The sequence below is a fragment of the Pyxicephalus adspersus genome, chromosome 8 (genome assembly GCF_032062135.1).
Source record: "Pyxicephalus adspersus chromosome 8, UCB_Pads_2.0, whole genome shotgun sequence".
Lineage (NCBI taxonomy): Eukaryota > Metazoa > Chordata > Amphibia > Anura > Pyxicephalidae > Pyxicephalus > Pyxicephalus adspersus.
Genome location: NC_092865.1, coordinates 29,149,902 through 29,163,715, shown reverse-complemented (window position 1 = coordinate 29,163,715; position 13,814 = coordinate 29,149,902). Strand labels below are relative to the sequence as shown.

At 37.5% G+C, this 13,814-nt stretch overlaps 1 protein-coding gene across 2 annotated transcripts in view; it reads left to right on the top strand.

The window, feature by feature from the left end:
• Window positions 1-2,220: 2,220 nt before the first annotated feature.
• Window positions 2,221-13,814, top strand: part of BRDT (bromodomain testis associated) — a 44,437-nt gene continuing 32,843 nt past the window's right edge. Inside the window, exons 1-6 of one of the 2 annotated variants that reach the window (XM_072419889.1) lie at window positions 2,221-2,359; window positions 2,657-2,754; window positions 3,652-3,866; window positions 9,978-10,115; window positions 12,624-12,768; window positions 13,377-13,546. In XM_072419889.1, coding sequence (XP_072275990.1) covers window positions 3,678-3,866; window positions 9,978-10,115; window positions 12,624-12,768; window positions 13,377-13,546 — 642 coding nt within the window. In that variant the 5' untranslated portion in view covers window positions 2,221-2,359; window positions 2,657-2,754; window positions 3,652-3,677. Of the gene's footprint in view, window positions 2,360-2,656; window positions 2,755-3,379; window positions 3,447-3,651; window positions 3,867-9,977; window positions 10,116-12,623; window positions 12,769-13,376; window positions 13,547-13,814 lie in introns of those variants that run through there. The other variant, XM_072419890.1, reaches the window with a different exon arrangement.

Here is a 13,814-nt window from a genome sequence, read left to right as displayed (position 1 = left end):
CACAGTGTACGGAATGAGGCGGTGTGGAATACAAAGCATACAGCACAGTGTACGGAATGAGGCGGTGTGGAATACAAAGAATACAGCACAGTGTACGAAATGAGGCGGTGTGGAATATGGAACATTCAGCACAGTGTATGCCTATGAGCTAAAGCATATGCTGCTTTCCAGCCCCACCACTAAATACAAGGATTAAATTCTCAATATAGCTATGTTCAGACAGGCAGTAAGGTTGTTGTGTGGGTATTGCTTCCCCATTTAATTAAACTGCTGCATTGGGGAAGGTGCTGCATGTAGCTTTTACCGGCGGCAGCCTCATAGAGGATGAATAGGGTCCAGCAGTGATCAGTTCAGTACTGTTCACTGCTGTCTGGTGTCAGATCTGCAGAGGTTCTTGATCCCTCAGTAGGTCTGAACCTACCCTAATGTCTAGGGAAAAAGCTAAAGGACTTTAGGTTACCTTATCCGTCATCCTTGTTAAAAAACTGGCAGATTACTTTTTTAGTCTAAATTCACATGGAGTAGCGAGCAGTTGGCCAGCATACCCCACACATACCCCTTAGTGATTGTTGGCCTAATTTATTCAGAGGATTATATCTTCTCCCAAGGGGAAACTAAAGCTGCAGAGTGCTTGTCACCAGGGCCAGCCACAATAAAGCCTGCGGGATAGTCACCGATAGCCACTCCAGGTAAATTTCGCACAGCCTCATTCCAGCAACTTCTGGCCAGCATGCACTCCGACAACAGCTTTTTTCTTGTTGGGTTTCCTGATGGTGACATAAATGGAAAAAAATTGAATTGAGTGTTTAAACTTCTTCTACCTAAATTTAACAGTTCCCAATTTATACTTATATTTCCTAAATTGCATTCTTCTAAGATTACTGTTTGTCTGATGATGTTTAATCTCCCTTTTTGCAATATAAGATATTTCTTAAACTGTCTGTGTCATAGGTCAGCAGAATTCACCATAATAGAGAGTATGTCTGGGTCAAATAGAAATTGATTCAGCACATCTCTGCCATGCATGCATATTTCTATGTTTTGGCTCTTTAAAAGTAAGCAGGATTTGACTCTGCTGGTGTCCAATCCTAAAGGCCGTATTCCTCTTTCTCTGGTCAGTTCATATTCATATTTTCCTTTGATATCTCATGTTGCCAGAAGGACATTACCTAAGGTAGACCTTTTTTTTTTTCATTAACTCAGTCTTATTTTTTCTGTTCCCTTCTTTGTCCCACACCACCATCTTCTTTCTCCTGGGTTCTTGATGCCGCCTGATCTCGCTTTGTGCATGCGCAAGGTCAGATTACATGTTTTCTGACAAGGTCTCTCAAATGTAAACACCCAAATGTTTATTTTACTTTATATATGTGTGACATTATGTGCTGATCCGCTTAGATTTGTGAAATGTCCCTGATGACACAGCACCTAAACTTGGGCATAAGTAGAAGAATGCTCCCATCAGTGAGGCTGGGTGATCCAGCAAACCTGGAAAGGATCTGGTCCAGGATTGAAAACATTTGCTAACAAATAGCTAACAAATAGCTTGACTTTTAGGAAATCCATTACAGGTTTGCTGGTGAAAGTGTATTCTCGCCAGCCTTGGAGAACATTAATAAATCAAGGCCAAAGACTCAAAAAAAGGTAAATCCCCAACTTCCTGAGATATTTGATGCAAGTATCCCAGGAGGCTTTACATTTCATGGTAAAGACAGAAGGGGCAGACAACCAAAAATAGTGTAAAAAGTTACTAAATTATGTAAAAAAGGAAATTGACTCTTATAATGTTTATATTTTGATGATAGGTCTGCTTTAAAGGGAACATGATTTGATATTTCACAGATACTGGAAGTGCCATCCAATTTTCTTTATTGGTGTACTTGGAGAGCAAATAATAAAGATGCCACAGAGTTTATGAATGCCAAAATCAGAATTCAGTGATTGTGCTTATAAAGAGGACCTGTACTGAAAAGTGATGTTAGCTGCCATTGCTGAACTGGTTTTATAACATAAAGCTTGCTGGTTGGTGTTCTGATCTTTAATACTTTCTGAATCCCTGACCCAGAATGAGGACACAGCTCAGGTGTTCAACTAATTGTCACACATTTATCTCCATGCTTGTTTCAGGTGTGTCACTACATCTACTGACACACAAAGGATCAGCTTTACATCTGGACAATCAGCATTCTTTAGATCGACTTCAGCAATGACAGCTCACATCATCCCTCAGCATAGGTCCACTTGAACTTCTTTTGCTTTTTTATTAAAATGTACATATATCTGAGACTTTGAGGAAGGCTGTCTTCCTTTGAGGAAGGGGAGATTATGCTGGTGTTGTACAACAAGGAAATGTACAAAACTGGTAGGTATGTTTTTATTGGCTGTGCATACATGTTAGTTGATCATTTAAATGAAAGTCAATACACTGCAATGTGCACATATAACCGAACAGCTAGCCATTTTATTAGAATGAACTAATAAAATCATGCAACTATAGCAACTAGCCTGAAGTTTTAGCCTATTTCGGTGACTTCCAGTGGTTAAATCTCTTAAAATGAGCTTCAAAACATCTGTATAGCTCTAGCCAAATAAATGGAAATGGTTATTGAGTTTGTCATCTATTTTTTTTCTTTCTTCATTTTCTTTAACTATTCTGCAGGCATTCTTTCAGTGGCCCCTGTATTCTTTGGACTACTAATAAATGTCACATTGGTGATGCCTACATGTACTCCTTCCAGTAAAGACAGCTAAATAAGGGTAGGTGTCCAATGTCATTCTTTTTTTTAATAGTGTAATTGATATTTAAACACAGGTGCAAACTTTTGAGTGGCTAATGCAGTGTTGGACAGGAAAAGGTTGTATTTTACCAGATTTGCCTGCACCTCAGGACATGCTGTATTCAAAGAAATGCAGCCTCTCAATAGCCATGAGCCCTACTCAATAAAGTCAGTGGGATTTTGATGACCTGCATTTTAGGTGAGTTCAAAATGCACATTATACTCTGGAAAACAATGCCCATGGACCATTACCCTTAGTGACTCTGCCTTCAGTATTCCCAGGAGAGAACCCCACTGCACATGTAGCAAACAATGTGAACTGACAGGCATTAACTATATATAAAAAAAATATTTCTGTGTTGCAATAACTTTTAAAGACATGAAGGGTTTTTTATTTATTCGTATGTAGTTCATCTTTAACTTTGTCTGGGATATACTGTTTGTTCATGTGGTTGTCTTTGAAAAATAAACTCACATCCTAACATAGGTGATCTCATGCACATGCTTGCTTAATTGTTCAGTGATGCCACCTGCTCTGTCTTCAACATATGTGCTAATTTAACAGGTGAAGCAAAGCAATGGACTGTGCACCCATGGCTGGATACTAAATCTACTATAAGGAAAGTTTCACTACTTTACATATAAGAAATCAGTGGAAGATTTAGCTTACAGGTGTCTATCCAAAACTGAACTACCTTTAATTGTCAGGTCATTTGAATATTTTCTCACAGTCCCTCCTGTGGCTTGATCATACTGTTATTCTTGCAAAAGTTTGATACTGTTTAAGTATGATCAAATTTTCCCTAACCTATGCAGGGTCAGCTATGAATCAATGTGTAATCATTTGGTTTTTAATATATTTGATGTTCTTTTGCAGTGTAATGTATACTGAATTGGGGCACCATGTTAAGTCGACAACTGCACTCATCTATAGTAAACCCGCCACCCCCGGAATATATCAATCGCAATAAGACCGGGCGTCTGACCAATCAACTACAATACTTGGAAAAGGTTGTTTTGAAGGCGTTATGGAAGCACAATTTTTCCTGGCCGTTCCAGCAGCCTGTAGATGCTGTAAAGCTGAACCTCCCTGTAAGTCAATAAATGGGGATTATGTAATGTTATTCTAATGCTGTATATTTGTTTCTCTTAGGTCCTTTTTATCTAAAGACTGTGAAGGCAGGTATTTTATGGGCTGAACTAGTCTTTTGCTTTTCAATTTGCAACAAAATAAGGACTTATGTGTACCTATGTGCATACATGGTAATGCATGTACATGTGTATAACCCCTTATATCCTTCTTTAAAAACACTCTAAACTTGAGCATAGATGTGAACCAACCATCTAGTAAAAAAATGGACTTGTTTTATTATTATTTTATTTTTTTATTATTGTTTTACTTGGACTATGTTTTACTGCATGAAACCAGACTATAACTTGCACAAATGTACCAGCATAATGGTTTATTAAAAAGCCACATATACTGTTCTAGATATACAAAGGCTTTTGCTATACTAATATCATTGAATGATAAAATTCTCATTTCAGCAGCTATATAGGTTTAAATTACATTGAATGTTCTGTTGTGCAAAGGCACCCCAAAAATGATAGTAAATAGGTAGATCAAATGTAATTTAAAGAAAGTCTGTCATTGTAGAAATACTGAGGTTTCCATTTATGAAATACTAGCTATCTGGCTGTCATAATGACCCACAAGTTTCACTGACCTGACACAAAAATACAGATTGGTATCCTGACTTTTTCTGAAACTTTCTCAGATTATTATGAGTAATAATCTGGAACACTGCTTTGGAAAGTATTATAGCCGGGTGTTTTAGTAGGGGGGCAGTTAATGTAGCTTCCATATTTTTTTTGAGACAGGTTCACTTTATAATTAAGATAAAGCGTGTATTTGACGGTATGGTAATTGTCAGACCAGCTGGTAGATTGCTTGAGACTGTGCAGTGTTGGATTGGAGTGGAGGCATGTTCCACCATAAAGATGAAACACTTAAAAGGGCTGCTTGAGGGGAATTTCTTAGGTGTGAGCTGACGCTATAATATTATTATTATTATTATTATTATTATTATTATTAAACAGTATCTATATAGCATCTACATATGATGAAGTGTTGTACATTGTAAATTGTGGTTGCAAATAACAGACAGATACAGACCGTGATAAAAAAGGAGAGGACCCTGCCAAGAAGAGCTTACAATAAAGCCTGATAATATAGGCTTTCCATTATACCCTAACCCCAGCAGCAATTACCAATTTTAGCTTACCCAAGTGTTAAACACTCACTTTCTCAGTGAATGAGAACATCCACTACATTCTCATCCTTAGGTAAGCAGCACTTGCTCCTAGAGCTTACCAGAGTTAAAGCAGGTGGTCACAGAGCGGTTGAATCACTTGCATGCCCTCCTTTGTGAATGACCTCTAAAGTGCCACACAAAGTCCTACAAAAAACAAAATACAAGTGCTAACTGTGTTTTTTATTCAAGTGAACAATAAGCCATGTCCAACAACCACACTGTAAGTTGCAAAATGGATTGTACCCACAAGCTGTCAGATAAGGTAAATTGTTGCTGTTACAGGATGTATTGCCCCCATAAAAACATCTAGTTTAACTGACAAAGAGGGCCGCAAGTACCTCAAGTGCCAGAATGATAGTCAATGGCTAAATTGTGTAGTGTATGTATGTCATCAGCAATATGGCACCACATTGTTCTGTTGATTTGGGGGGGAGATTGAGAAGGGGGGGTTTGCCCAAAACTGTTACCTGTAATTTCATTCATGACCTGTCTCCTTAACTTGATAAATGATGAAGAAGAAGAATACTAATTTGTATTTCTGTGTTGCTGTTAAACCTTAATTTTTGTGCAGTGGAATATTGTTACCAGGACAAGAAGATAGGAGAAATATTTTGCCACATATTTAATAAAAACCCTGCAAGTGCTATAATCCCGCCCAACTCTATATAAAATCAGCCAGACACACACTTGCGGTTAAACTCAAACGCAAAGGTCAGTGGCTGGTTCGCCCTGTGTTTCCTCAGGTTCTTCACTGTTTGCAAAGGTTAATTTGAATTTAAGTGCCCCTGTAAGGCATACTCAGGTACACTACAGAACCTACGTGTACATATATGCAGCAAGATACACTTAGCATTACCCTATTACTAAGCATTTCTTCTGAATATTGGAATATCATATAAAATATAAATGCCCTTCTTCTGGTTAGAGCATCTCAAATAAAGCAATTTTTCTTTTAGCAGTATAAATGTGTAGCTCCTATAATAATGGGTCACAGATACAAGCAATTGCAACACCAGACAAGGTGAGTGTAATGGGGTTTAAAGAATGCCCTTTTAAAGAACTTGTCACCAGAATAGTCCCCATTGGGTTAAGCCTAACAGAGGGTCCAACCCTTCTGTACGTTACCAAATGTAAAAGAATGCCTTTAATTGCATTTGAGGTTGCAGCAATTTCTTGAAATGGTTTTACCTACTGTTCCATAGCAAGTAGGATTATTTAATTTCAGGGTTTTGTCATGAAATATACCTTTAAAGGAGTAACTAATTAGACAAATCAAAAAGAAAAAAATCAAATGTAATCGCTCAGGACTATAAAAGTAATCTTAATAACACCGGCTTATATGGATCACCGCCACGGTAACATTAATTGGCTTGATTAAAATACATAAAGAACAAGTGACCCTTGTTTCAACATTTAATCCTTATATGTTAATACAAGTCACATTACTGCATCTCCTAGTAATACTCTGCAAAAAATAAGAATTGAAACAGGTTAAGTGCAAATGATTTTAGTTTAAAAAAAAAAAAATTTACAAGGTACACTAATCAAAAAGAAAAGATATGGCGAATGAACTCCTTTTAACGTGTCATCCTAAAATTGTCTGTGGAGGACTAAGATCCACACATTAATTGTCTGATTTTTGACAGCTTATCCCAATCAGTCTGTTTTCCAAATCTGAGAAAGAAGTGACTCAAGGGGTAAAGACTCAAAGGTCACTGCTTTTGAGAAGCAGCAGCTGAAGTATATAATTGTAAACCAAAACTTGTAGTTTATATATTCTGAACCTTAGAAATCTTAAAGCTGAACTTGAGCATGGTCTTTACCTTGCACAGTTATACAGGCTCCATTCCTGGGCTGAAATTGCTTACGCTGACTCACAATTGTGCATTAGGTCAGAAAAAAACCCTTTTCCTGGCTGATGAACAATTTGACATAATGAATTCTTTTTTTCTAGACTTGCTGTTCCTTTCCCCACCTCTGTAATTTATAAGATGTCAGTCCTTACATTCATGGAGGCTCCTCATCACCCATGTGGCATAGCCCAGGGTACTCGTTATGAGGCAGCTCTGATGTTTTCAGGAAAATATGTATAGCATCCTGCTCACCTCTCCCACCAGCCATGGCCTGGCTGAATAGCACAAAAAAAAAGAAATGAAGTTACTGTGTCTGAGGTATGTAATAACAAAAAAGGTTTCTTTTCTAAATAACATTCCCATGTTGATGAGGGGAAAAGGAAGCAAGCAGGTAAGGCATAAATACCAAAATTTAGCATACTACAATTCAGCGTTAATCTAATATAGTAGAGGTACCCATGACCTCATCATGCCACTAATATTGTTTTTCAGTAGGGGGTCCGTATAATGGTCCAACAGGATTTATTTGCATTATAAAATGAAAGTGTTCTTGTTCTGCAGGTGCAGGAAAAGCTATACACTCCATAAAGCTGATCCAGACAATGAAATTTGAGGTTTTGTGTTCAATACTTCTCTTTATGTTACCAACAGTGCATGTTGTCTTTTCCACTCATAGCAATCATGGAAAACCACAAAAAAATTTTTTTTTAATCCAAAACAGGACCTGGGAACAGATTACATTTCTGTTTTTCTTTTTTTAAGGGGTAAGATCTGAAGATGTTTGCTTGTATTGCAGATATGTATTTGTATTAGATTTCTTTTCCTGAAGTCTTAAACGAATGTTGGATTTATTTCATACATTTGGCAGTGTTGCCACTTTGCAGAGCCAGCAGCCACCTTTTTGTTTGAGCCCCAAGCTAGCATGCTGGCTTTTTCCTGTTGAGGCCCAAGGTGGTGGGCCACCCTTGTTCTTGGAGTCTAAAGTAATAGGGCACTACAGGTTTATCTTTTCATTTATCATTAATACTGCAAGTGGTTTGTATAAAGCATAGGGTATGTTAAAAAAAGATAGAAGTTATGACACATTTCTGTTTCTTTATTCTGGTATTTTGTTTACAAAAACTGATCACACTGATGTACAGTGAAATGTCAAAATTATTATTTCAGCAGAGACACTCTAAGACCAGAACATTATTTCAAGAGCTCTTCTAGGGTGAAGTAAATTACAGAGTTTGAGTTACTGATTGTAGCAATAGGATTAAAACAAAAAAAAATTGGGGAGAATTTTTTTAGTGTTTTGTTATCTTGGTTTTTGAAAAAAATATTTTACACATGGCATTGGGTTCCCAGAGTACAAAGACTCTTCTAAAAAGAACATAACAGGGCTTCGTGATTTCCACCAATGTTTGTCTGTTGATCCCATTAGACAAAGAAGTAGAAGATGAGTCTGTGCTCTAGTGACTTATTTGCCACCAGTTTCTTCAGCACAGCTGGAAAATGATACTGCTAATGATGCTGTAAATTGACCTGAAACCCACCTGCCAGCTGGACAGAAAACTTCATAATATTAAGCTGAAGATCTTCATATTGCCTTGGCTTTCCCTATTCGGCTGCTTAATACGACAACCATTCTTTGAGAGTGGAGGGTTATTAGCAGTATCCCTGATTCTAACCAATTTGCAGCACAAAGAGTAAATCAAGAGTGCATGTGCTAACAAGCAATTTGTTGATCGTATGAGAAGTACAGAGAAATGAGTTTATCAGTCTGCAGGGGTGCCAAACTCTGGCCTGCGGGCCAAATCTGGCCCAGCACATCCTTTTTTTTTGCCCCCAAAATAATTCTTAATATGAATTGCAGCTGGCCTGCCACTACTGCAATCCCTAGTAACGGCCGGACAGCTGCAATTCATATTAATCTGCTGTTCTATAGACGCAAGTACAATGCCGCTACTACAATTCCCGGCATCGCTGGCGTCTCTAGACTAGAGGCCTCTCTGCCTATGCGTGGCCCTGCATTTAAAGATGCAAATGATGCCGGGAATTGTAGTAGTGGCATCACTCGTGTCTATTGAACAGCAGCCTATTTAGTCGGAAATATATAATCAGGAATTTTCAGGATTATTATTATCAGGAATTATCATAGAGCTATTGCTATATTAGTTGTTTTACTGTGCCAGAAAATGCAATATGAAACCAAATGAATGCAGCAATTCATTTGGTTTCACATTGCATTCTCTGGCAAAGTAAAACAATTAATCTCAATAAGAAGAAACAAGAACATATGAGAATAGTATGCAGTGGATTGATCTAAATTGGTTCCTCAATTTTTTTCAACAAATCTCAAGTTTGGCCCACGACTTGGTATAGGTTTTTAATTTCGGCCCTCCTAGTATTTGAGTTTGACAACCTAGCTTTAATGTCTAGTGAATGGCTTGGGGCAGGGACTGGTAAGAGTAAATGCACATCTCAAACCAAACAGGTCTGTGCTGTATGGCAGAGCTTTGTAGGTCTAGTGCCAATGGGCTTTAATTTAAAAGGGCTTTGGCTCAGCATGCAAGTCAATGGGAATGTGAAAACACTTTGGGGCAGGTCAGATGGAGGGCATGAGCACTTAGATGGTGAGGAATACAAGTCCTTTAGCAAGTAAAACTGCTTGTGTATACATAATTCATCAGTTTATTTGTTTGGAGTTACCAGTGTCCTGTTCACAATTTAGTTGTTAAAATAAAATTTGCTAATGTACCCAAATAGTTCCTTGGCTTGTATACAGCATTTAAACTTATATTGAAGACCTGCTATTTTTCAGAAAAAAAGAGGGAGGTTTGAGAATCGGCTATGAGTGTTGAATTTGATAGACTTATTTATGTCTTTTTTTTTTTTTTTCTTTTTCTTCAATCTATCGAATGTGTCCAGGTTTTTTGTTTTTTTTTTTACACCATGGAGCCATGTCCTATTCAATACAATGTGTAGCACCTATTCTTTTTTACCTTTTCTGTATTTGGTTGTTTTATGCTTTGTTATGTTTTTACTTTTAGGATTATTACCACATCATTAAAAATCCTATGGACTTGAGTTCTATCAGGAAAAGGCTGGAGTACAATTACTATACAAATGCAATGGATTGCATGCAAGATTTCAACACCATGTTCACAAACTGTTATATTTATAATAAGGTAATGTGATTTCAGTAAAGTAAAGCATTTGCCCTAGTTGGAACCCTTACTTTTGATTCTTAAAACAAGAATTAAGATTATTTATTCCTGGCTCTTTATACATTGTGTATTGTAATCCAAACTTGGAATCAATACCAGGGTTCCTCAAAGTATTTGTGAGTAACCCTCAAAGGTTGTTAGGGCAATGAAAGTGGTCAGTAGAATAGCTGGTCATTAAAGGGGTTCAGTAAATATCTGGGGGTCAATAGATTAATGTTAAATGATTAAAGGTTGGTTTAGGTCAGTTGATCTAAGTCTCAGTAGAGCGTCCCAATGATCCCAAGTCCTAAAGATGAAATGGCTGGTGGTAGTAGGATAGTGATGGTGGTAGGATCGTGTTACTTAACAAGTGGCCCTTGGAGATTCTACCAGATGTTTGTTGTTACTGGTTTTGTTTACCAGTGTGCTTTGTATCGTGCACATTTTACACCAGGGGTGTCAAACTCAAATACACAGAGGGCCAAAATTAAAAACTTAAGCTACGTACACACTTCCAATTATTATCGTTGGTAAACGAACGAGGAACGATCCTGCACGATATCTGCGAACGATCGTATAGCACCGATCCTGTACATACAGATAACGACACGATCGTTCGTAGATATTGTACACACAATAGATGCGATCGTTTGAACGATAAAGGAAGTTACGTGCACCGCAGGAACGTTCGTTCATCACGCATGCTCAGACCATGGACGATCAATGAACGATCGTACACACGAACGATGGTCAACGATCGTCGTCCAATCCGATCCGCCGGTCCAGTCGTTCATTTCCAACGACTTTCCTCGTTCGTCGGCGTCGTTGGTTACTTTTTTACGAACGATTTTTGCCCAATCGATCGTTCGTCGTTCGTTCGTCGTTCATTTTGAACGATAAAAATTGGAAGTGTGTACGCAGCTTTAGACAAAGTTGCAGGCCAACCTTGAAATTGTTTGAGAAAATGTTTCCTTCCTATTGGATATAAACCCTTTTCATATGGAAACAGAGGTTTTGCTTCACATTCAATCTAGAACAAGCTTATAATACAGAAAGAGGCATAAAAAAAAAAATATTTAAGAAAAAAATCTTATGCCTCTTTCTCTATTTGTAGAGTTAAATTTCAATGGTAACCTTTTTGCACAGGCTAACAATAATAATAACAATATTCTTCAATGAAAATCCAAAGTACAGCTAAGGGGAGCGCCGGAAATGCCAGATGCGGCCAATGCGGAGCTAAATCTTATGAGTGGCCTGCCACTGAAATTCCCTTCGCCACAAAAATTTCCAGCATTATTTGTGTCTACAAAGCAGTCCGATGCGGAGCCACGCATAGGCAGAAAGCCTGCTGGTCTATAGACACGAGTGATGCCGGTAATTGTAGTAGCGGCGCTATTTCAATGCAACGGCGGGCCAGCTGCAGTTCATATTTAGGATTCCGTTGGGGGACAAAAAAAAGGACATTGGGGGCCAGATATGGCACCTCTGCTTTACATGGTTATCTCTCATTACTAATATTTTTAGTGCTATTGAAGCATTATTTATTTATTAATTTTAATAAGTATTTGTGGGTTAAATGAACAGTTGGAGTTGTATAGAGCAGTCAATGAATTGAGGAGTTTGGGGACCCTGATCTATACCTCAACCAACACAAGCTTACACCAGTAGCTACCAGTAGCTAACAGAAAAATGAATGTACCCTTCCCTGGTTCGATTTGTAAACCTCTGCGTGATGTTCAAATGTGTTGCATCTCTTAGTTCATGTATGGCCATCTCAAGTAATATTCAGCCATAGTTAAGGTTGCTGATATTATACAGGTTTGCTTAAAGTGGACCTATACCCAAATACAAAACTATGTGTTACCTGGTTCCCTTGGCATATATAAAGTAGTAGAAGGGCTGAAATGCTTATCTTTTCAGATTTCTGATTAAAAAGCCTTTTTCTTGGTATCCCTAAGGCTGCATACCCGACTGAAAGCCTTGGTTTTTGATCACATGGTCTCTATTGAAGTATACAATCAATCCTTCACACTTCAATCTTCAAACTGACTAAAACACTTATTACTGTTTATTGTTCTTATCAATCCTAACATGGCTTTTAGTTTAATATAAGAGTATAGATCCACTTTCCTGGCTTATGTATTTCTTTATTGTCCGGATCTACTTTTTCACAATAATTTTTTTATAAATAAATATGTAAACAAAGTTGTCAAAAAAAAGTGTACCTAGGTCCAAGTAACTAAAGAACTGGCTTATTTCGTATTCTAAAGCCTCTCCCTAATTGCCACGAGGCTTGGGGTTCTCAGACATGACATAAATTCCCAGGTTTAGTTAGTGAGAATAAATGTGCTATACAGTAACTTTACAGAAACCTTTGCTAGCAGTTTTTAAGCTTGGGTGAAAAAAAGAGAATCCTCTTAAAAAGAACTTAACACACCACATTTGTTGTTTGTGCCATTCACTCGTGGCAAATTGTATTTTGCATTTCAGCCAGGAGATGATATTGTGCTAATGGCTCAAGAACTGGAAAAGGTGTTCATTGAGACAATCGCAGACATGCCCCGTGATGAAATTGAACTGTCAGTTGTGGGAAACAGAAGTGTTAAGAGCAAGCTAAAATTTTCCTCTGAAGGAGGTAGGAAAAAGTGTTTTTATTCTGGCAACATTCATACTATATTACATAGTTAAACTAAATTAGTCTCTTCTTGGAGTTTTGAATAGGAAGCTGCTTTCCAGAGAACAGTCCTGTTTGTCCTTATTCCTGTAAAGATCACTGTTGTTTATCCCGCGACACACCTTAGAGGAAAGGAGCAGTTTTAGGATTGCTTGAGGTCTTCATTTTCAGCCAAATACCTTAATGTTTGATTCTCACTCATCCATCGGACCTGATTTATTAAACCTCTCAAAGGCTGGGAAAGATTTTGGAGACGATTGAAGACGGTTCACTGCTGAAAGTGTATCTTCTCCAGCCTTTGAGAGCTTTATTAAATCAGGCTCAGTGTCTTTTCGTGATGGAACCTTCCTTAATCTGTGGGCCATTACAATTTGTGTACAAAGTGAGCAACTTGGTATTGCCTTAAGGTTACATGCTTGCTTGATGAAAAGGGCAAAGGCTCTACAAGACATCAATACTTTGAGAATTGTATTCTCAGGAGAACATCTGAAGATCAGAAAGTTTGGCTGTAAAGCATCAAATAATAACCTGAACTGATAGGATACCAAACACTTGTCTTTCTAATGCAGAGTCTCGAGAGGAGAATGAACCTTTACCAAAGAAAAAATTGACTTCACAAAAATTCCACAGAAATCCATTTCCACGTCCAGTTGTAGCATTGCTACCTCAGCGAACTACCCTTGTGCCTTTATCTATTTTTCGGAATGCAAAATCTGCTCCTTCTAGTCCGGGTAGCAAAGTAAGTCTGTGTTTGTATGTTGTAATAATTATATACATAAAAAAAAATCAGATTTTACATGTACCGGTAGTTTGACATATAGATGTATTGTCAATATTCATATGTTCCCAATTATAAAGAACATATAGTTTAATATATATATATATATATATATATATATATATATATATATATATTTATTTATTTTTTTTTTTTTTCTAAATCCTTGACTTATTCCTTATCAGATGGCTCAATCTGCAGTTTCAACTTAATAAAGTTGAGGCAAAAG